Source organism: Neomonachus schauinslandi, chromosome 9 (assembly GCF_002201575.2).
Source record: "Neomonachus schauinslandi chromosome 9, ASM220157v2, whole genome shotgun sequence".
NCBI classification, from domain to species: Eukaryota; Metazoa; Chordata; class Mammalia; order Carnivora; family Phocidae; genus Neomonachus; species Neomonachus schauinslandi.
The window spans coordinates 29,791,076-29,815,708 of record NC_058411.1 but is presented as its reverse complement, the minus strand read 5'-3'; the positions used below and the strand labels follow the sequence as shown (position 1 = coordinate 29,815,708).

The following is a 24,633-nucleotide window of genomic DNA, read 5'->3' as shown; positions in this document are numbered from 1 at the left end:
TACATTCTTGAAGCATAATGTAGGTACAACTTTTTCTGCCATGTATAAATGTTCATTACTTATAAGGTGAATATATTTTGTCTTGTATCAAAAATTGTGGATAGTAAACCTTTGTCATTTCAAAATCTTTTCAAAGGATAGGATGATGTAACTGAATTTGACATAACTGAATTTTTAAAAGTCAAATGAGTAGATATTTCATTGTAGTCAATATTAAAACATTTTAAATACTTTTAAGATTTTTTTCCATAAATGTCTGTAAAATATTAAAATTTTTCCCCTTTCCTGTCTAGCCACTACAAGCTTGCTTGCAGCACTTTACAGTTTTATCTGTAGCATTGTGGCAGTAGCCTTACTATATGGATTGTGTTATGGCGCTTTAAAGGTGAGCAATACATTATGGTATGATTTTGTCTTTAAGGCTATTTTTCTTTTTCTTTTTTTTTTTTTTAAGATTTTATTTGAGAGACAGAGTGAGAGAGAGAGAGAGAGAGAGATAGAGAACAAGCAGGGAGGGAGGGAGAGGGAGAAGCAGGCTCCCCACTGAGCAGGGAGTCTGACATGGCGCTCAATCCCAGGATCATGACCTGAGCCGAAGGCAGACACTCAACCGACTGAGCCACCCAGGCACCCCTAGGCTATTTTTCTATATGAAGATTGTTTTAAATTGACTAATAATGATTTAAGCCCCCATCCCTCCATTCTCCCTGCAGCCACTTTAGCATTAATTTCCATGATCTTCGTATATTGAACATTATTCTCATTCTCATTTACTTTGAACTTACAAGCAATTTCATGATTAACCATTATTAAAAGTAAATCCTTTTCCATGTAGTAATCATAGGTTAATTTTAGAAACAAATTATTAAAACTAGGTTGGTCTGGGGTAACAGAATATGAAATTAATTTTAGATTTTTACTTAAGAATATATATATAACTACTATTCACATCAAGATTTCTTAAAACTTGTGAATACAAGTGCTGCAAGGACTGCAATTTAAGATACATTCTAGTAAAAATTAATGCACTAAAATTCAACGTCATTATTGGCTTAGAAGGATCTGGATGAGTCTTAATTAGCTCCATTTTATTTATTTATTTTTTTTTAAAGATTTTATTTATTTATCTGAGAGAGACAATGAGATAGAGCATGAGAGGGGGGAGGGTCAGAGGGAGAAGCAGACTCCCTGCCGAGCAGGGAGGCCGATGCGGGACTCGATCCCGGGACTCCAGGATCATGACCTGAGCCGAAGGCAGTCGCTTAACCAACTGAGCCACCCAGGCGCCCAATTAGCTCCATTTTAAAAAGATTGCCACCAAGTTGTAAACATAAAAATTTTAAATTTCTTGTGAACAACTCTCAACCCCTATTATTATTATTACTATTATTATCATCATCATCATCATTAATAGAAGACAATCAGAGAATGATATGGTTGAAAGGACTAAGAAAAGTGACTCATAGCATCCTTTTTTGCATCACTTATTCAGTAGCATTTAGGGAGTGTTTGCTGTGTGCCCAGGACTGTGCAAAACACCATTTCCTGCTTTTAATTGCTTGTCTCTTAGCTGTGATTAATAAGTCAACTAACACTTTCAGTAGAGGATGGTGAAGGCTGTGGAAATGGAGTGGTACAGGTATATAAGTTATCACCTTATTTAGCCAAAAGGGATTAAAGATAATTTTCCAAGAGGGTAGCTTTTTAACCAATATTTGACACAACTAGAAATCAACTAGTTGAAACACGGGATGAAGAGCCATGGAGTTGTCAAGATAATGTGGTGTGTGCAGGAAACAGCAAATAATTTGGAATTGCTGGAGGTTTGGGTGCATGAGGAAAGATGGCCTTCAGTAAGGCTGGAAAGATAAGCAGTGGCTGGATTATGAAATACTTTACCCTGAACGTATTGGGTGGAGATGGAAGACCATCATAATTTTTTTTTTTTTGACAGACCATCAGAATATTTGAGGTAAGGTAAAGAAATGATCAGTGTTGTGTTTCAGAAAGATTACTTGGTCTCTGGTGTGAAAGGAGAATGAAATATAAGCAGGAGGGATCAGCAGTGGGATGAGTTGCATTGCAGTCTTGAGATTATGAGGGACCTGGCTAAAATTGGATTCAGTGAGTATATCTGGGGACTCTATGGATAAAGAGAGAAAAGCCAGAAGAGGGTCCAGCATGACTTCTGGGTAGGGTCTGCCTTGAACAGCTGGTTAAATAGTGATACCTAGTGCCTAAGATTGGAAATCTTTGAGTTTAGTGAGGAAGGTGGTTGTTTACAGATGGACACATTCATTTGATGACATTTATGGGGTATCCAGAGAAGCATAGTAGGTAGTTATATGTAGAGAGGTTTGAGGTAATGATTAAAAGATTTAGGATTCATCAACCAAATGACAGTGTAAGTAAAAGACTGCTAACCTGGCCTGACAAGAGGAAATGGATACAGATGGAACCCTGGGAAATGCAAGTATTTAAGTGATGGATAGAACAGAGTCCCCCAAAGGAAACTTCAGAGTCAGGATTGTCTGAAAAAAACTTTTTACTGAATTTGGCAGTTAACAGGTTATTGGTGACTTCAACAAAACAGCTTCTTTGGTGTTTTGGCTGAGGAAGTTAGATTATTATAAGGTTGGGTTTGAATAAATATTAAGGAAATATAAGATAGGCTTTCTAAACATGTACATAATGGGGGTTGTTTTCAGGTTTTTATTTATTTATTTATTTTAAAGATTTTATTTATTTGACAGAGAGAGATACAGCGAGAGAGGGAACACAAGCAGGGGGAGTGGGAGAGGGAGAAGCAGGCTTCCCGCGGAGTGGGGAGCCCGATGCGGGGCTCGTTCCCAGGACCCTGGGACCATGACCTGAGCCGAAGGCAGACGCTTAACGACTGAGCCACCCAGGTGCCCCTTCAGGTTTTTATTTTTTTAAAAGATTTGAGACTTGATTGCATTTAAAAGAGGAGGGGGAAACCAGGTAGAGAGAGAGTTACTTGATGGAGCTAAACCCAGGAGGGAATTGGAAGCAAGGAGATCCAAGCTTCCCCTAGGTCCACTACCTGTAAACCATCCTAGCATACAGGAGTCATGTTTCAAAAGTGCGAGGTTATTTGGGAGTTGAAATCATAGAAATTAACAGTGCAATAAGTTTTCTAGCCCAGTGTACAAACGGCTGTTTAACTATAATTATCTAGTAGAAGAACAGCAATTATAAAACTGCCAAATAGAACCTTGTATCCTAAGGCAGGCAGGAAGATAAGCTATTTTCCTTTTTTGTTGGTTATGGTGGTTTCATTACACTATTTTAGTTTTAGATGTCACCCATTACAGTAAATCTGCACATTTAGAACAGATTTTTATGTGCTAATGTGGAATGATTTTCAAGACAAACCATTTGTTTTTTTTCAAGATTTATTGAAGTATAATCAAATGAAATTATAAGATATTAAAAGTGTATGTGATGATTTGATTCGCTGTGAAAGGACTCCCCTCATCAAGTTAATACATTTACCACCTCACATATTTTTTTGTTTTGTTTTGGTGAGAGCATTTAAGTTCTTCTCTTTTAGCAAATTTTAGTTATACAATACAGTGTCATCAACCAGAATCATTATGCTATACATTAGATCCTCAGACCTTATTCATCTTGTAAAAAATTTTTAAGTTTATTTAAAATTTTTTTTTTTTTAAAGATTTTATTTATTTATTTGAGAGAGAGCACATGAGAGGGGGGAGGGTCAGAGGGAGAAGCAGACACCCTGCCGAGCAGGGAGCCCGATGCGGGACTCGATCCAGGGACTCCAGGATCATGACCTGAGCCGAAGGCAGTCGCTTAACCAACTGAGCCACCCAGGCGCCCAAGTTTATTTAAATTTTTAATTGAACTATAATTGACATATATCATTATATTAGTTTCAGATGTACAACATAATTTGATATTTGTATTATGAAGTGATCACAATAAGTCAAATTAACATTGTTAACACACAGTTAAAAAGTTTCTTTTGTGTGTATCCTGATGAAAATTTTTAAGAACTTTCTCCTAGCAACTTTCAAATATGCAATGCTGTCTTAACTAAATACAGTCGCTATTTTTACCTTCACTCATTTCTCACCGCCCCCCCCCCCGCAACCTAGACCTTTATTGAAAGTTTGTACTCTTTTACCAACCTTTCCCTATTTCCCCCACCTCCCTGTTCCTGGCAGCCATTTTTCTATTCTGTTTCTATGAATTCGCCTTTTTCTTAAAAAAAAAAAGTTTTCACGTATATATGATACCATGCATTATTTGTCTTTTCTCTATCCAGCTTATTTCAGTTAGCATAATGCCATGCATTTCATCCATGTTGTTACAAATGACAAGATTTCCTTCCTTTTTAAGGTTGAGTAATATTCCTTTGTGGATGTGATATATATCACATTTTCATGTGTGTGTCTTAATAAAAAGGAAGGTAATACCCTCAAAAATGGATGTTCCTTTGTGCTGCTGGTTTTTTTTTTTTTTTTTAAATACATCCAGTGGCTTGTATATACATAGAATGATGGAAGAATATACAAGAAATTGATAACCGTAGTTACTTCTGGGCAGTTAGATGCATTGGGAGACATTATTGCATACCTTTAGGAATTTTTTTTTTTTTTTTTAAAGATTTTATTTATTTATTTGACAGAGACACAGCGAGAAAGGGAACACAAGCAGGGGGCGTGGGAGAGAGAGAAGCAGGCTTGCTGCAGAGCAGGGAGCCCGACGCGGGGCTCGATCCCAGGACTCTGGGATCATGACCTGAGCCGAAGGCAGACGCTTAATGACTGAGCCACCCAGGGGCCCCTAGGAATTTTTTTTTTAATCTATTCACTAATACAGACTTTTACATTTATTATTTATTGATTTCTGCTTTCCTTGTGTTTACTGTTTCATTTTTCCTTGAACTTTTTGGCTCAAAAGCTGTTTTTTTCCTACTTTACTTCATTCTAGTAATGTGTGTATACTTTCTAGGTGTTTTCATATTTTTAAGAGATTCCTAGAATTTGGGCCATTACAGAGTAAAGAGAAAATGTTCAAACCCACTACAGTGGGTAGAACAAACCCATCTTTTAATCTTTTGTAGTAGGTCAACTTCCCTTTTGTTTTCATAGTTACTGAATTTTCTCCCACTTCTGAATCAGAGTTCATTGAAAACTCAGAGGTGGTTGGATTTGTTTTGCTTTTTGTTTTTTTAGTTAGTGATTCAGTAAAGGTTGTAGTTACTATCTATTTAAATATTCATGAATTATATTAAATGTTGATTATTATAAATTCCTAGTAACTAAGTAAGTGATTTTGAGATCAGTTTAAGTATGCTTTTCCTTTGTCTGAGAACAATAAAAAGTAGTGTAAAGCATTTGTCAGATACAGGCAGGAATCTTTAGTTTTCTCCAAACACTTGTTTTGTTTTAATTGAAGAAAAATTTACATAGAGTGATATCCATGTGTCTTAATTACACAATTTGGTAAGTTTTAGCAAATGCATATACCTGGGTAATACATACCCTTCTCAAGATGTAGTTCCATCACCACAAGAAATTTCCCTCGTGTTCCTTTTTCAGTCCCCCCTGTCCGAACCACTTTTACTATAGATTTGGGGTTCTTGAACTTCATATAAATGGAATCATACCTCTTTTGTAGCTGATGTATTTTGTTCAATATAACGTTTTGAGATTCATTCACATTATGTGTTCCTTTTTATTGCAGGAAAATATCCCATTTAGTTTTAAATCGTCCCTATTGCCATTGTATGCATATGTCAACTTCTCTGCTGTCTTAGAGGTGAACATCTGAGTTGCTTAGAGTTTAGGAATATTTTTTTTAAGACTTTATTTATTTATTTGACAGAAAGCGAGCACAAGCGAGGGGAGGGGTGGAGGGAGAGGGAGAAGCAGGCTCCACACTGAGCAGGGAGCCTGATGTGGGGCTCGATTCCAGGGCCTTGGGATCATGACCCAAGCCGAAGGCACACACTTAAGAGACTGAACCACCTAGGCGCCCCTAGAGTTTAGCAATAGTATAAATAAAGCTGCAATGAACACACACATGTTTTAATTTTCTTGGGTAAATCCCTAGAAATGGAATTGCTAGTTTTCTGAAGTAGGACATCTTTTTATTAGTTTTAATGTTTACTAAAGTTGTGCATGTGTATCTTTCAAAGAATCAGATATTTCTACAAGACTTATCACCAGGAACAACCATCCCCTACCTCTTTATCCCTTCCTTAGAGTTACCACTTTCAATTCTTTGAGTTGATTCTTTTTTTTTTTTTTAGAGTTTTTAAAAAAATTTTATTATGTTATGTTAATCACCATACATTACATCATTAGTTTTTGATGTAGGATTCCATGATTCATTGTTTGCATATAACACCCAGTGCTCCATTCAGTACGTGCCCTCTTTGACTTGATTCTTTTGGTATTTGCCTCTCAGTGTCTAAGAAACTAACTTACACTTCTTATATTTTGTCAAGTTTTATGCATTATCCATGGACTGTGCTTTATGGAAGTTGTAGGCTTAACTTTCTTTCACCTCTCACTGCACATCTCAACCACATGTGGCCTTCCTTGTCTCTCTCATATACCTGATATGTTTCCCTTTATCATCACTGTGCAAATGCTATTCCAACATACATTTTGTTTTCTCTTTTACTTTGTTTATGTATTTATCTCTCTCTCATTCTCAAATTCCTGTATTGTTTAACTTCCTTCTCAGTAAATCCAGACATCGGGAGCTTCAGTTCCTGGCTCCACCACTTAACTGAACAAATTACTTGAACCCTTTGCGCCTGAGTTTTCTCATCTGTAAACTGGGGAGCAATAGTATATATCTCCAAGGATGATCATAAGAATTGTTTAGGAAATACTAAGCAAAGATCTAAGAATGGGGCTTGACACATAATGTTCAATATGACGATAATGATATTTTGATGTAGCCATCACAAAAAGGTCTGTATGTTGTGATGTGTAACAGTTTTCAAGACTTTATTATTTAAAAAAAAACAAAAAAAACCCCAAGGTGTATAATAAGCTACTATTTGGATTCCCCTTCTTGGATCCCAGAGAAAGAAGAAGGAATAGAATGCTGTTTACTCAGTGGCCATACATAAGAACTATTAACTGTTCTTTTATCAGTATTATCTACTCTTTACCAAGTACCATGCTATTAGACTCAAGAAATATTGCAGTGAGCAGACATGACATGACATATCCACATCCACATGTTTGGTTGACTTTAGAAGCTAGCCTTTGCATTATTTATTTTGGGGAATATGCAGTTTATTATTCAAGAGCACTGAATGCCTACTGAATTTTCTGGAAGATAATGAAATAATGGCATATTATAAGCAAAGGTATCAGGATAAAAGCACAGCAGTGTCTCTTCTGTTTTATCTAATGTGTTGTACCACGTGTTGCCTTTTCCCTACTCCATTATTATATATAATCAGACATGTGCTGCACCAAGTTATTTCATTTTTCTAAAGGGAGAATGTAGTTTACCATAAGCTTAATACCACTTGAAATATGAAAGAAATTGACAGCAGCATGTATCAGAAGCAAATGTACTATCCTTAGCGTATAAATAGAGCTTAGTACCAAAAGAAATGAAGATGATCAGAAAGTACTAAATTTAAATTTATCTGGAATAAAATACAATTAATAATACGGCTAAAAAGTTTTTGGTAAATTTAATTATCTTACTCCAAAATACTGACATAAAAGAATTATGTGATAGATGATAAATTAGATGCATATTGTTCTATGAAACTTTTTTCCCAACAGGATTCTTGGGATGGCCAGCATATTCCAGTACTTTTCTCCATTTTTTGTGGTTTATTAGTGGCAATATCCTATCATCTCAGCCGACAAAGCAGTGATCCATCTGTACTTTTGTAAGTGAAATCAATTGTTACTGAATTAAATTTAAATAAGTTCACATTTCTTTCAAATTTAACTTTCAATATCTGTTTTCCCACTGCCTTGTCAGAGTGCTGTTGACTTAATCTATATTAGGTTTCAAATGTATTAACATTGGATCATTCTAACCAGTTGGGCTGGGAATATTTGTTAACATTTTCTCTCCTAAAAAGTATTAAAAATATATTTTAATAAAAATATTCTCCTTGTATGCTTATTTATAGCATTGTAAACTCTTTAAACATTATCATTTGCTAATGATTAAATATACTTGGAATGCTTATCTTTTTTTTTTAAAGATTTATTTTAGAGAGCAAGCGAATGAGCGTGCGTGCATGATTGGGAGGGGTAGAGGGAGAGAGAATCTCAAGCAGACTCCTCGCTGAGTGTGGGAACCCAATGTGGAATTTGATCTCAGGACCCTGAGGTCAGGACCTGAGCAGAAACCTAGAGTTGAACACTTAACCGACTGCACCACCCAGTCACCCCTGAATACTTGATCTTTTATCATAAACTTCATTTGTCATTTGAAGTACTGGTTTTCAGGTTATGAATGTGTTCTTTATTAATTATTTTTCTTTCTTTTTCTTTTTTTAATTTAAAGCTCCTTGGTGCAATCCAAGATTTTTCCAAAAACAGAAGAGAAAAATCCAGAAGACCCTCTGTCTGAAGTAAAAGATCCACTGCCTGAAAAACTTAGAAATTCTGTTGTAAGTTTTAGCTTTTTACAATCACCTGAAAGATGTAAATTTTATTTTATTTTATTTTTTTAAATTTTATTATGTTATGTTAGTCACCATACAATACATCATTACTTTTTGATGTGGTGATCCACAATCTGTTGTTTTTGTATAACACCCAGTGCTCCATGCAGTACGAGCCCTCCTTAATACCCATCACCAGGCTAACCAATCGCCCCTCCCCCCTCCCCTCTAAAACCCTGTTCGTTTCTCAGAGTCCATAGTCTCTCATGGTTCATCTCTCCCTCCAATTCCCCCCCCTTCATTTTTCCCTTCCTTCTCCTAATGTCCTCCATGCTATTCCTTATGTTTCACAAATAAGTGAAACCATATGATAATTGATTTTCTCTGCTTGACTTATTTCACTTAGCATAATCTCCTCCAGTCCCATCCATGTTGATGTAAAAGTTGGGTATTCATCCTTTCTGATGGCTGAGTAATGTTCCATTGTATATATGGACCACATCTTCTTTATCCATTCATCTGTTGGAGGGCATCTCAGCTCTTTCCACAGTTTTGCTATTGCGGACATTGCTGCTCTGCACATTGGGGTGCATATGGCCCTTCTTTTCACTACGTCTGTGTCTTTGGGGTAAATACCCAGGAGTGCAATTGCTGGGTCATAGGGTAGCTCTATTTTTAATTTTTTGAGGAACCTCCACACTGTTTTCCAAAGTGGCTGTACCAACTTGCATTCCCACCAACAGTGTAAGAGGGTTCCCCTTTCTCCACAACCTCTCCAACATTTGTTGTTTCTTTTGCTGTCCATTTTTGCCATTCTAACTGGTGTAAGGTGGTATCTCAATGTGGTTTTGATTTGGATTTCCCTGATGGCTAATGATGATGAACATTTTTTCATGTGTCTGTTAGCCATTTGTATGTCTTCTTCAGAGAAGTGTCTTTTCATATCTTCTGCCCACTTTTTGACTTGATTATTTGTTTTTTGGGTGTTGAGTTTGAGAAGTTCTTTATAGATCTTGGATACCAGCCCTTTATCTGTAGTGTCATTTGCAAATATCTTCTCCCATTCTGTGGGTTGCCTCTTTGTTTTATTGACTGTTTCTTTTGCTGTGCAGAAGCTTTTTATCTTGATGAAGTCCCAAAAGTTCATTTTTGCTTTTGTTTCACTAGCATTTGGAGATGTATCTTGAAAGAAGTTGCTGTGGGTGATGTCAAAGAGGTTACTGCCTATGTTCTCCTTTAGGATTTTGATGGATTCCTGTCTCACATTGAGGTCTTTCATCCACTTTGAGTTTATCTTTGTGAATGGTGTTAGAGAATGGTCAAGTTTCATTCTTCTGCATGTGGCTGTCCAATTTTCCCAGCACCATTTATTGAAGAGACTGTCTTTTTTCCGTTGCATGTTTTTTCCTGCTTTGTCAAAGATTATTTGACCATAGAGTTGAGGGTCCATATCTGGGTTCCCTATTCTGTTCCATTGGTCTATATGTCTGTTTTTGTGCCAGTACCATACTGTCTTGGTGATCACAGCTTTGTAATATAGCTTGAAATCGGACAACGTGATGCCCCCAGCTTTGTTTTTCTTTTTCAACATTTCCTTGGCGATTTGGGGTCTTTTCTGATTCCATACAAATTCTAGGGTTGTTTGTTCCAGCACTTTGAAAAATGTCATTGGAATTTTGATCGGGATGGCATTGAAGGTATAGATTGCCCTGGGTAGCATAGACATTTTAACAATGTTTATTCTTCCAATCCATGAGCGTGGAATATTTTTCCATCTTTTTGTGTCTTCTTCAATTTCTTTCATGAGTGTTTTGTAGTTCCTAGAGTATAGATCCTTTAACTCTTTGGTTAGGTTTATTCCAAGGTATCTTATGGTTTTGGGTGCTATTGTAAATGGAATCGTTTCTCTAATTTCTCTTTCTACAGTTGCGTTGTTAGTGTATAAGAAAGCAGCTGATTTCTATGCATTGATTGTGTATCCTGCCACATTAGTGAATTGCTGTATGAGTTCTAGTAATTTGGGGGTGGAGTCTTTTGGGTTTTGCACATAAAGTATCGTGTCATCTGCAAAAAGAGAGAGTTTGACTTCTTCTTTGCCAATTTGAATACCTTTTATTTCTTTTTGTTGTCTGATTGCTGTTGCTAGAACTTCTAATACTATGTTGAACAATAGTGGTGAGAGTGGGCATCCTTGACGTGTTCCTGATCTTAAGGGAAAGGCTCTCAGCTTTTCCCCATTGAGGATGATATTCCCTGCGGGTTTTTCACAGATGGATTTTATGAACTTGAGGAATGTTCCCTCTATCCCTATACTCTGAAGAGTTTTAATCAGGAAAGGATGTTGTATTTTGTCAAATGCTTTTTCTGCATCAATTGAGAGGACCATATGGTTCTTCTCCCTCCTCTTATTAATGTGTTCTATCACATTGATTGATTTGCGAATGTTGAACCACCCTTGCATCCTGGGGGTAAATCCCACTTGGTCGTGGTGGATGATCCTTTTAATGTGTTGTTGGATCCTCTTAGCTAGGATTTTGTTGAGGATTTTGGAATCCATATTCATCAGGGATATCAGTCTGAAATTCTCCTTTTTGATGGGGTCTTTGCCTGGTTTGGGGATTAAGGTAATGCTGGCCTCATAGAATGAGTTTGGAAGTTTTCCTTCTGTTTCTATTTTTGAAACAGCTTCAGTAGAGTAGGTATTATTTATTCTTTGAATGTTTGGTAGAATTCCCCAGGGAATTCATCATGCCCTGGACTCTTGTTTTTTGGGAGGTTTTTGATCACTGCTTCAATCTTACCTGTTATTGGCCTTTTCAGGTTGTCAGTTTCTTCCTGTTTCAATCTTGGCAGCTTATAGGTTTCCAGGAAGGCCTCCATTTCATCCAGATTGCTCAGTTTATTGGCATATAGTTGTTGATAATAATTTCTAATAATTGTTTCTATTTCCTTGGTGTTGGTCGTGATCTCTCCCCTTTCATTCATAATTTTATTAATTTGGGTCCTTTCTCTTTTCTTTTTGGATAAGTCTGGCCAGTGGTTTATCGATCTTATTCTTTCAAAGAACCAAGTTCTAGTTTTGTTGATCTGATCTACTGTGTTTCTAGTTTCTAATTCATTGATTTCTGCTCTAATTTTAATTATTTCTCTTCTAATGCGTGGCTTAGGCATTGTTTGTTGCTTTTTCTCTAGTTCTTTAAGGTGTAGAGTTAGTTGGTGAATTCAGGATTTTTCTGTTTCTTTGAGTGAGGCTTGGCTGGCTATGTATTTCCCCCTTAGGAGTGCCTTTGCAGTATCCCATAGGTTTTGGACCGATGTGTTTTCATTCTCATTGATTTCCATGAATTGTTTAAGTTTTTCTTTGATTTCCTGGTTGACCCAAACATTCTTGAGCAGAGTGGTCTTTAGGTTCCAAGTGTTTGAATTTCTGCCAAATTTTTTCTTGTGATTGAGTTCCCGTTTTAAAGCATTGTGGTCTGAGAATATGCAGAGGTTAATCTCAGTCTTTTGCTATTGGTTGAGACCTGATTTGTGACCCAGTATGTGGTCTATTCGGGAGAAAGTTCCATGTGCGCTCGAGAAGAATGAGTATTCTGTTGTTTTAGGGTGGAATGTTCTGTAAATATCTATGAGGTCCATATGGTCCAGTGTATCATTCAAAGCTCTTGTTTCCTTGTTGATTTTCTGCTTAGATGATCTGTCCATTGCTGAGAGTGGAGTATTGAGGTCTCCTACAATTAACGTATTGTTATCAATATGACTCTTTATTTTGGTTAACAGTTGGCTTATGTAGATGGCTGCTCCCATGTTGGGGGCATAGATATTTACAATTGTTAGATCTTCTTGTTGGATAGACCCTTTAAGAATGATAAAGTGTCCTTCTGTGTCTCTAATTACAGACTTTAGTTTAAAATTTAATTTGTCTGATATAAGAATTGCTACCCCAGCTTTCTTTTGAGGCCCGCTGGCATGGAAGATGGATCTCCATCCCTTCGCTTTCAGTCTGGATGTATCTTTAGGTTCAAAATGAGTCTCTTGTAGGCAGCATATGGATGCGTCCTGTCTTTTTATCCAATCTGCAACCCTGTGCTGTTTTATGGGAACGTTCAGGCCATTCACATTGAGAGTGATTATTGAAAGATATGAATTAATTGTTATCATGTTGCCTGTGAAGACATTGTTTTTATTGATTGTCCCTGTAAATTTCTGTTGTATATCACTCTTGGGGTCTTTCTCCTTTTATAGAAACCCCCCCTTAATATTTCTTGCAGGGCCGGCTTAGTGGTCACATATTCTTTCAGTTTCTGCCGGTCGTGGAAGCTCTGCATTTCTCTATCCATTCTAAATGAAAGCCTTGCTGGATAAAGTATTCTTGGCTGCATGTTCTTCTCATTTAGTACCCTGAATATGTCTTGCCAGGCCTTTCTGGCTTGCCAGGTCTCTGTGGATGGGTCTGACGTTATTCTGATGTTCCTCCCTCTGTACGTAAGGAATCTCTTCCCCCTAACTGCCCTTAAGATGGTTTCCTTGGGGGCACCTGGGTGGCTCAGTCATTAAGTGTCTGCCTTCGGCTCAGGTCATGATCCCAGGGTCCTGGGATCGAGTCCCACATCAGGCTCCCTGCTCTGCGGGAAGCCTGCTTCTCCTTCTCCCACTCCCCCTGCTTGTGTTCCTGTTCTCGCTATGTCTCTGTCAAATAAATAAATAAAATCTTTAAAAAAAAAAAAAAGGTGGTTTTCTTGGTTCTAAGATTTGCAAGTTTTACTATTACATGCCGGAGTGTTGGCCTGGTTTCCTTGATCTTGGGAGGGGTCCTCTCTCCCTCTAGGACGCGAATGTTTGTTTCATTCCCCAGATTAGGGAAGTTCTCAGCTACGATTTGCTCAAATACATCTTCTAGTCCTCTCTCTCTCTCCACTCCCTCCGGGATTCCAATTATTCTGACATTGGAATGCTTGATGGTGTCACTTATTTCTTTGATTCTATTTTCATGGATTCTGAGTTGTTTTTCCCTGGCCTCCTCTTTTCCCTTTTTATCTATTATATTGTCTTCCAGGTCGCTTATTCGTTCTTCTGCCTCAGTTACCCTAGCTGTTAGATTATCTAGATTGGATTGGATCTCATTGATAGCATTTTTAAATTCTGCCAATTCAGCTTTCTTTTTTTTTTTTTTAAAGATTTTATTTATTTATTTGACAGCGAGAGAGGGAACACAAGCAAGGGGAGAGTGAGAGGGAGAAGCAGGCTTCCCGCGGGGCAGGGAGCCCGATGCGGGGCTCGATCCCAGGACCCTGGGATCATGACCTGAGCTGAAGGCAGACGCTTAACGACTGAGCCACCCAGGCGCCCCCCAATTCAGCTTTCATTTCTGCCCTTAGAGACTCTATGTTGCCATTAATTGATTTCTCCATTCTAGCCATTGTCCTCACAATTGCTAGCCTGAATTCCATCTCTGACATCTTGGTTATATCTGCATCCATTTGTAAATCTGAAGCATAAGTCATAATCTCTGAGTCTTTTCTATTTTGGGGGGCTCCTCCTCCTAGTCATTTTGTTGATGGGTGTTTGAGGGAATGTATAGAGTCCAAATTATTGACCAGAACCCAAGCAAGATGCACCTGTTTTCTTGGGACCGTAGGGTTGCTGGCCTCTTGTTTTCCCAGCCTGTGTTCTGCGGGAGGGGCCTGCCGCGCTGTTACTCAGGCAACCCTGTTTGGGCGGAGTTGCCCTGCCCCCCTGTGGCGGGGGATGGGCTCAGCGGGAATCAGTTTTTGGGGCTTTTGTTCTCTGGCGGCTTTCCCTGGTGGCTTTCCGCGTCACTTCCGCGAGTCAGATCAGAAGAGACCGTTTCCAACCCTCTGCCTCAGAGCAGAGAGATTGCAGTCTGTTCTTCAGTGAGCTCTCCAGGCCACACTGTCTCCGTTTCTGTCTGTGCTGCTATAAACTGCAGCGTCCTGGCTTGTGCGCCCCTCCGCAGCGCTCCTAGTCCTGCCTCCAGGTCAGGGCACGTCTCTGCCCTTTGTGCTTCTAAAACAACCAGCGGCTCCCAGTTCGCGTGCGCGACCCCTGCCGCTCTGGGTTTCCGCCCCGGGGGCTGCCCTAAAGTCCTTTCCCCACCGCTAGCAGTCTTCCAGTCTGTGCCCCGTCCCCAGCGCGCAAGGCTCTCGCTCACCAGTGGCGTAGGATCCCCACGGCCAGGTACCCTCCCGCTGCCGTTTATCCTCCGATATCTGCCCGTGGAATCACAGCTCCCTGCTTCCTACCTCAAAACCAACCGCCTGCGATATTCTGCTTATAGAGATCCAGATCTTCTTACATCTCAGGCTGGTTTCGTGGGTGCTCAGAGTGGTCTGGTAGATATCCAGCTCAATTCTGGGGACCAGTTATGGTCCCCTACTCCTCCGCCATCTTTCCCCCCTCCTCCTAAAAGATGTAAATTTTAAACAGTTCATCATTTTATATAAGGAAGGCCTTTGTAATTGGGGAAAATGTATGTACAGGTGTATATTGTTGACTGCCTTTATGTCACATTTTAACCTGTTAAATGCTCATTCTTCAAAGGTGGTTTCTATGTAAAAGAGTATGCTAAACATTTTCAGATTAGGTGAAATGAAGTAATTTCATTGTTTATAGAATTCTTAATCCCATTCAGTTTAAACTAGGATTTGAAAGATGCATATTTTAACATAAATTAGATTTTGTTGTTATTGTTCTTGTTGATAAAAACTATGTCCTTGTAAACATCTGCTAGTCTTCTAGTGTGTTTTATTCCTCTAGTACCATCTGAAAAGTATATGTGTGTTTATTTTTCAGATTGAAGGAGAGAGCGGTTATCTGTACTAATTTAATATGTTTAAGAAAATGTAGTAATTTAAAAATTTTCTAGTTTAGTGAATTCAATATTGTCTGTATTCTTTTAGTAATTACTTGAAAAATGAATTTTATAGATTCATATCTGCTTTATGGAACAAAGCATAAAACATTTTTTTCTAAGTTATTTTAGATTATTTCTACTTGTGAAAAACTGAATTTATACAGGTCTTGAATTAGTTATAGTATTTACCTTTACTGAACTTGAGCTGCTCACATATTCTCAGAAACTTTAGAAATACAAAACTGTTTCAGGATAGCATTCAAACAATTTTTTCTGACTTTAGTTTCCATGTTAGCAAAGGACACTTCATGTTAAACGTAGTAAGATATTTTTGAATCTAGCTTAGAATTAGCATAAATCTGCGGGTCAGTTGATGACCAGTCAAGATATTGAGACGTTTTGGTTTACTGCAACCACTAAAAGAATCAAAATCCAGTAAGTAAAATAAGACATGCAGTTTCAACATTTTAAAAAATCAATGAAAATGTAACTTCGTTATCAAAAAGAGTATCCTCTGTAACTAATACAATGACTTAAGTACCTCATTTCCTTTTCCCATATGTAAAAATCAAACTTACAGATCAATGGGAGAAAAAGTCTTCATTCTAAAAGGTTTTGTTATAGGGGCACCTGGCTGGCTCAATCAGTAGAGCATAGGACTCGGTGTCAGGGTTGTGAGTTTGAGCCCCATGTTGGGTGTAGAGATTATGTAAAAAATAAAATCTTTTAAAATAAAATAAATAAAAGACTTTGTTTTAATATGTTATATAGTGTGTAGAACTAGTTTCATTTCCTTGGTATTATAGTGTCAAACCAGAATATCAGGAAATTGGGGAAGAAAAACTTATAGCCAATTATTATATGTAAGAACTCTCTAGAAGAATAGGATTGATGAAAAATTATTACTTTGTCAGTGGGAATGAAAGAAATACATATTTTTAAATTTTATGTAACTGTTGGATAATTCTATTTTGTTCCACAGAGTGAGCGTTTACAGTCTGACCTAGTAGTATGCATCGTAATTGGTGTGCTATATTTTGCTATTCATGTAAGCACAGTGTTCACAGTATTGCAGGTAAAGAATCATTTTGATCTTTTGATTGGGGGAAAATAACTGTTTAGACTTATTTTTTTATTTGATTGTAATATTTGTCCATAATGCTGAAATTTATGACTTTTCGTTTATTCAGTTTTAACAACAAATATTTATTTTTTCATGGTTTCTCTGGGTCATGAATCTGATTGTAGCTTAGCTAGATGATCCCAGTTTGGGCTGTGTTTGATGCTGCAGTCATATGGGGCTGCCATCAACCAAGGCTGTTAGCAGGCCTTAGTTCTTTGCCGGCCATTGGCCAGAGACCTGAATTCCTCTCCATGTGGCCCTCGCCATAGGCTGCTTTGAGTATACACACAGAATGGCAGCTGGGTTTCCCCAGAGCCAGTGGTCCTAGAGAGAGAAAGCCCAAGACAGAAGCTGCAGTCTTTTATAATTGATGTTAGATGTGACATACCACCACTTCTTCTGTACCTATTGATCATAAGGGCAACCCTGGTACAAGTTTTGGAAAAGCCACATAAGAAAGCAGTGTTAACTGTTGACAAATGTTTGGTTCTTAGATTCAAAAATTGACTTTGCTATTTTCTGTTAATAAGTAGAAAATTGAACTGACAAATTAGAAGTTCTGTGGGTCTCAAAATCACTTTTAATTTTCCTAATTTTATTCTTCTTTTAGCCTGCTCTCAAGTATGTGTTGTATGCATTGGTCGGCTTTGTGGGTTTTGTAACCCATTATGTGCTGCCTCAACTCAGAAAACAGCTACCATGGCACTGCTTCTCCCACCCTCTGCTGAAGACAGTGGAGTACAATCAGTACGAAGTTCGGAGTAAGTATTTCGTTAACTCTGCTCTTTTTAATATTACGGATTTTTTTTTAAACTTTAGCAGATGACGGTTAAATAAGTATCATCAAGTAACACTTTGGCTTATGTTTGTTATACTTAGATTTGAAGTTGTAATGAGTCAAACCTTTTGCAGGATGCTTTAATTTCAGTTGAAGTATAAATGTCAGTGCCACAATGCTAACTTCCACAAAATAAAATTACTTCCTTTCTATATTGTTCTTCACAGACCTCATTGATGAATCCCGTGCATGTCTGTGGCTTCTCTTTCCAGTCCTTACCCGTTACCTGATTTTTCTTTTCTATGTATAGGCACTTCAGTTCTCCTCAAGACTTCTATTTGAAATATTTTTAGCGCAAAGCATAGGAGGAATAGAGAGAACTTTGTTCCTGTTTCCACCAGTGACACTATTTCCTACTAGAGAAGGGTATAAGAGTAGATCAGATGAAAAGAAGTTTAAAACGCTTGTAATTGTTCTTACTTATTCAGATTTGGGATAAAGTATAAAATGACTCAAAAAGAGGTAGAAGTCCAGTCCATTTTAAATCCTGGCTTGTCTTTCCTATCATAAGTAGTTGGTATTTGTTCATTGGCCCCATGACCTGTGATATACCATACTTCCTCATTTTAGAGAAATAATAAAAGTTCATAACTATGTCATCATTTATTATATATCTGTGATTAAACAAGCCAATGGTTTTTCCTAAAACTTTTTCTTCAGTTAGTGAATTATGATAGTAAATTCTTCAATTGTTTGGAGATAATTTAACTTGTTTAGAGAACTCTGAAGCTTTTAAAAGCTTTCTATATCAAACTTGACTATGCATTCTCAAAGCAAATTTCCTGGGCCTTTTAGTAAAATTGCTTAGAGTATTCTTTTGAAAGGAATCACTTTTTCTGAGCAGTCGGCCTCAGCAGTGGGCTTGAAATATTCAGTAAACTATGTCATATATAGATGTGCTATCATCCAGGCTTTGTTGTTTCATCTATAGTACACAGGCACATTAGATTTAGCATCATTCTGAAGGGCCTGAGGATTTTTGGAATAGTAAATGAGCACTGACTTCCACTTAAAGTTACCAGCTGTGTTAGCCCCTAACAAGAGAATCAGCCTGGCCTTTGGAGCTTTGAAGCCAGTGTCCACTTCTCTCTAGCTATGAAAGTCCCAGATGGCATCTTCTTCCAACAGAAGGCTATTTAGTCTACACTGAAAAGCTGCAGCCACCTTCATAAATGATCTTAGCTAGATCTTCTGGATAACTTGCTGCAGCTTCTCCATCAGCACTTGCTGCTTCACCTTGCACTTTGATGTGGAGACGGCTTCTTTCCTTAAACATCGTGACCCAACCTCTGCTAGCTTCAGACTTTTCTTCTGCATTTTCCTCACCTGTCTCAGGCTTCATAGAATTGAAGAGAGTTAGGGCCTTGCCCTAGATTAGGTTTTGGCTTAAGGGAATGTGGCTGGTTTGATTTTTCTGTGCAGACCACAAAAACTCTCTCCATATCAGCAATAAGACTGTTCCACTTTCTTATCATTTGTGTGTTCACTGGAGCAGCACTTTTAATTTCCTTTAAGAACTTCCCCTTTGCAATCACAGCTTGGCTAATGTTTGGCACAAGAGGCCTAGGTTTTGGCCTATCTTGGCTTTTATTTTTTATTTATTTTATTTTATTTTTATTTTTTAAAGATTTTATTTATTTATTTGAGAGAGCACACAAGTGGGGGGCAGAGGCAGAAGGAAGGGGAGGCGCAGACTCCTTGCTGAGCAGGGAACCCAACGCGGGGCTCGATCCCAGGACCCTGGGATCATCACCTGAGCCGAAGGCAGACATTTAACTAACTGAGCCACCCAGGTGCTCTTATCTTGGCTTTTAACATGCCTTCCTCATTAGGCTTAATCATTTCCAGCTTTTGATTTAAAATGAGAGATGTGCAATTCTTCCTTTCACTTGAACACTTATAAGTGGCCATTGTAGAGTTATTAATTGGCCTAATTTCAATCTCAGGGAATAGGGAAGCCCGAAAGGAGGGAGAGGTATGGGGAAACAGCTGGTCAGCAGAGCAGTCAGACCACATACATTATTGGTTAAGTTTGCCATCTTATATCGGTGCAGTTCATGTTATCCCAAAGCAGATACAACAGTAGCATCAAAGATCACTGATCATAGATCACCATAACAAATATAATGAAAAAGTTTTAAATATTGCAAGGATTACCAAAATGTGACAGACATGAAGTGAGCAAATGCTGTTGGAAAATGGTGCTGATAGACTTATTCAACACGGGGTTTCCATAAAACTTCAATTTGTAAAAAATGCAGTAACTGGAAAGTGGAATAAAGTAAAGCACAATAAAATGAGGTATGCCTATATTTTATACATTAGATGATGTGATCTTCTTATATTGCTTTGTTAGATGCAGCCACTATGATGTGGTTTGAGAAACTTCATGTGTGGCTTCTTTTTGTGGAGAAGAATATCATCTATCCGTTGATTGTTCTCAATGAACTTAGTAACAGTGCAGAGACAATTGCTAGTCCAAAAAAACTGGATACAGAGTAAGTACAATACTCCTCTCATCAATGTTTAACTGCTAGGGGCTATCATAAGCAATGTCCTAAGACATTGATCAAGTAGCAAATAATTGTCTCTTTGGTGCAATGCAGTATGAGATTAAAAAAAATTCAGGTGAAATTGTGTCTTTAACTTCCCTTGCCTGAATATCTGTTTCTGCTCTTGTGTATCACTACTCCAGACATCTTATCCTCAACTAATATTTTATGAGAGGACATTTATTAAATAAAGTTAATTTTTAATATTAGATGGTAAGTTTGAGAGATGTCTGTTTTTGTGTATTGTGTAAATCAGGCTATATAGGTGGTCACTTGCCTGTGTAGTCATCCTATAAGCCTACCCACTAGGCTAGGTACATGTTGTTGGGTAAGCCTTAATACATGTTTTTTATATGCTAAATGCTATTAATATTAAAGCAATAAAAATATCCAGAAACTGGAGAACCATATATTAGAATTGCAGTACTGTTACTTATTTTTTTTAAACATGCTTATTTATATAAAGGAATAAGAATCATATTACATATTGTTAAAAGGAAATACTGTAATAGTTTATTTTAGGATGCGATTTGCCTAGCTGTATAAATCATTTTCAGATGTTTACATTTGATATATTTTGTAAGCATAGTTAATGAAATGGTGATTTTTCTGAAGTTAGTAGATTTTTCTGAAGTTCTCAGTCATTGATTGATGAGTTTTGCTTTTTTTATATCATAGATTAGGTGCTTTAATGATCACCATTGCTGGTCTGAAGTTGCTACGATCCTCTTTTAGCAGCCCTACATATCAGTATGTCACAGTCATCTTTACTGTGCTCTTTTTCAAAATTGACTATGAAGCATTTTCAGAGACCATGCTGTTGGATCTCTTCTTCATGTCCATACTCTTCAACAAGGTAATTTATTACTGAAAGGAATATCCCTATCTGTAAAAAGTACTATCTCCCTGACTAATACACTGTTTAGTGAGGATTCTACTTGCATTTCATTTGCTTCATTATCTTTTAAGTAATACCTTTCTTCAATCAACCAGTTATTTTAGGAGCATTTTAGAATCCCTAAACAATGCTAGTCGCTATGATCCATAAAAGACATATTTCTTGCTATAGGTAGGAAGATAAGTTATATAGAAAAATTAGAGAAACACCATTAGCTATGTATTTTTAAATATATAGGATCTTCCAAAAGTGGGTGTGGTTTTGAATAATTCTAGAAATAGACATGGTAGTAATGGAACTGGGCTGTGGGCTGCTGGATAGATGGAGGGAGTAAATAACCTGATAGCTGAATGAAGATGGTAGATACTGAGGCCAGTGAGGCCGTGTGGGAGGAATCAGAACTAGTTTGATGTTGACATTTGCAGAATACTCTGAAAATTATGAAATGTTTCTAAGATTTATTATCCACCCCTAATAGAAGTACTTTTAGTCCTTTTGCAAATGAGATGGCAAAACCTGGGTCTTCTGCCTCCTTTTTGCTGAACCATACTACCTTTCTAAATGAAATAGGTTGTGAGTCCGATTATAAGTTAAATTGAGCTTAGATTTCATGTTAACACTGACCACATAAAAAGGACTTTGACATATATTATCCCATTTGATAGGTAACAGAGAGCTGAAGCATATGACAGCTATAAAACACAGTGAAAGCCCAATTTTAGGCAAGTTAGCCTGGTCAGCCACATTTGGGATGAATTGGGGAAGAGAGAACCTAAAGGTACGGAGAACAGTTTAAGAGACTGTGACAGTAATTTAGATGTGATAGAGGTCTAACCTAGGATGGGAACATGGAAACCATTAATGGAATGGTTACAAATGGAAAACCATTAATCTGAACAAGGTTTTAGTGATAGTCAATTTCAAAATATTGGGCTAAATATTGTACTAAGTAGTTTCTAAAATACTGCAGTGTTATATTTGTTCAATCACTAATTTGTATGCATTTTTATCATTTATTTCCTCTTCTAGTGAGCATGGCTAACCAAAGGAGGAAGCCAGAAAATTAATCAAAGAATTGTTTGTATAAAGAAGCATGTGGTTTCTCACAAATTTAAATATTTAGGTTGGAAATTGTATGGCGTCTTATACTGGTTGGGAAAAAAGTGAAAGTTTCAATAAAATAGAAACCCATCTCTGAAATAGACTTAATTTGCATTAGTTTGGATTTTCTGAATACTTTCGTTTGTTAAGCAAATTGTCCTTCAGAGCATACAATGCTCCAGGACTGTTCTAGATGCTTAGGCTACATCAGTGAGCACATAGGGAAAGGTCTGCCCTTAAGGACTTTGCATTATGTAAGGTTAGCTGATAGAACTTAACAATGGTAGTAAGCAAGTAATTTTCAAGGGATCTCTAGATATATTGTTTAAGATATCATTGTAAGATGCACCACCAATTAAATAATCTTACAAGAAAAAATTACTATGAATGTGTACAAAAGTGCTTTTACCCACTAACCACTTATCTTTGTAATTGCATATCATTTTTTCTTCAACATTACAGTCAAAATTTGAGTTCAGTCTGGTTCACATTTAGAATCTGAAGTTTTCTGAAGTACTGCTTTTAGGCAGTTATAATGGCATCTTGATAATATAAATGCTGCTTTTACTTCTGTCATCTTGATCACATCCTGATCAAAGATTACCGGCATAATTTTGAATCATGGCAAAGAATGCAGGAGTTCATCTGCATTTTGTAATTGGTTGAAGTTGTAATTTATTTTTTAAATTGGAAGTTAAACAGGTTCATTTGCAATTAGTTGAACAATTTAAATATGAGCTGTTTAGTGTCCGAATTACGGCACCAAATTAGTTTGAACCTCTTGCCCCTAAGATCCTGTGTCTGTTTTGTGAGTTGGGTCTTGCACTGCCTGACCTACAGAGGCAATTTTGTGGAAATACAGTCATTCTGTTTCAGTGTTGAAGACATGTTCAACAACAAAACAAATCATAATTTACAGAAAATTAAAATGTGTGTTGTGTTTCCATTGACAATCACAATTGAGATTAAGAACAGATGCCTGATATGCACTACTAAATCCTTAGGCAGACAGGCAGTGACAACCGTGTTACAACTTTATTTCCTGCCTGGCTGCTTTCAAATTTCTTTTGACATTGCATTTAAAACATACTCAGTTTTCAAAGCACTAAACTTGGGGAAAATGTGTCCTGGAATAAAAATATGTATGAATTTCTTAAGCTTTATAAACATCTAGATTTCCTGCCTTTCTATGTTTCGCTTGTAGTAGTAGTAATATAACCAATAGAGGGCATAGAGTTTTTTAAACAGATGAAACACAAGTCCATAAATCAGCTAGCTGTCTGCACTTAAATATATATTCAGTGTTTTGGCAGTTGACACGTCTTTTCCTTTTATGCAAATGGCAAATAATTTCAATGCCATTTTCCTATCAGAAAAACAATACATTTTAGAGGTCTTACATTTTCTAATTGAAGTATCTGATGATAAGTTTTTTACTGATTGTTTTTCTTTTTCTCCTACAGCTTTGGGAACTCCTTTATAAATTGCAGTTTGTATACACTTACATTGCCCCATGGCAGATTACATGGGGCTCTGCTTTCCATGCTTTTGCTCAGCCCTTTGCAGTGCCCCGTATCCTTCTAATAAAAGTTATATAAGGGCAGTCACATCCTTAATGTGAATGTTGGTGTGTAGGCATAACCTTTTATAGGCATAGAATATAGATTACTAGGTGGTAAATTATCAAATATTCTCAGTCCTTTGAGTCCCTATCTGTACCTATTTTGATTGTTTAACTTGTATTAACATCTGTGACCCACAGATCATCTGAACATGAGGACAGTATTAAGATTTTATAATTAAGTAATGCTGATTTAAAATTTTATGTTTACATATGTAGTAAGCATTAAAGTCTAGGAATTTTTAAATAAATACAAAATGTTTAGAAATATTTTTAAATGAATGAAAGTACAAACATTTTTCATAATCATATGATTGTAATTGAACTATGTTTAAAATTTTCTATTCTCATTGTTTCTTAAAAGTACTGTCTAAGTAAAAGTAAAGGTTAGTGACCACATTGATGTTGAAAAGCAGACTTTTTGTATCTATAAATTTTAGTTTGATCTTTTGGAAAATTAAACCCAAGCATATTTATTCAAAGTTAATGTATGGACTTTTACCAAATACATATTAGTAAATATTTATTTGACTCCCTTCAAAGCATCATGCCAGGGTGTACTTTTCCTGGCTGTGTCTTTCTGCTTGTACCCCTTTATATTGTCCAAGGACACCCTCTTTTGTGTTCCTCTGATGAACCACATTGTTCTCATTGCTGTAAGCACAGTATGTTTGTGAGATGTATTTGTGTGTGTGTGTGTGTGTGTGCGCATACACATGCGCTCACTCAAATGAATGTTAAAAATCCTTAACCAGTTTTTTCATAGATTCAGCCATGTTGTTTGTTCAGGCTGCTGTATCTGCCTTTTTTTCTACTCCACTAAATCCCTTTCTGGGAAGTGCAATATTCATCACTTCTTATGTTCGACCTGTGAAATTCTGGGAGAGAGACTATAAGTGAGTACAATAAAACATTTGAAAGCCGATTTTATCTATTCTTTAATAATAAAAACTATCAACAGAATTATTATAATAAT

At 37.0% G+C, this 24,633-nt stretch overlaps 1 protein-coding gene across 2 annotated transcripts in view; it reads left to right on the top strand.

Moving 5' to 3' along the window:
- Nucleotides 1-24,633, top strand: part of PCNX1 (pecanex 1) — a 163,040-nt gene that overhangs the window by 107,571 nt on the left and 30,836 nt on the right. For both annotated transcript variants that reach the window (XM_021679758.2, XM_044918336.1), the window contains 9 exons: nt 294-385; nt 7,812-7,921; nt 8,551-8,656; nt 16,507-16,599; nt 17,258-17,408; nt 19,842-19,983; nt 20,716-20,893; nt 23,500-23,608; nt 24,424-24,553. In XM_021679758.2, coding sequence (XP_021535433.1) covers nt 294-385; nt 7,812-7,921; nt 8,551-8,656; nt 16,507-16,599; nt 17,258-17,408; nt 19,842-19,983; nt 20,716-20,893; nt 23,500-23,608; nt 24,424-24,553 — 1,111 coding nt within the window. The remainder of the gene's footprint in view (nt 1-293; nt 386-7,811; nt 7,922-8,550; nt 8,657-16,506; nt 16,600-17,257; nt 17,409-19,841; nt 19,984-20,715; nt 20,894-23,499; nt 23,609-24,423; nt 24,554-24,633) is intronic.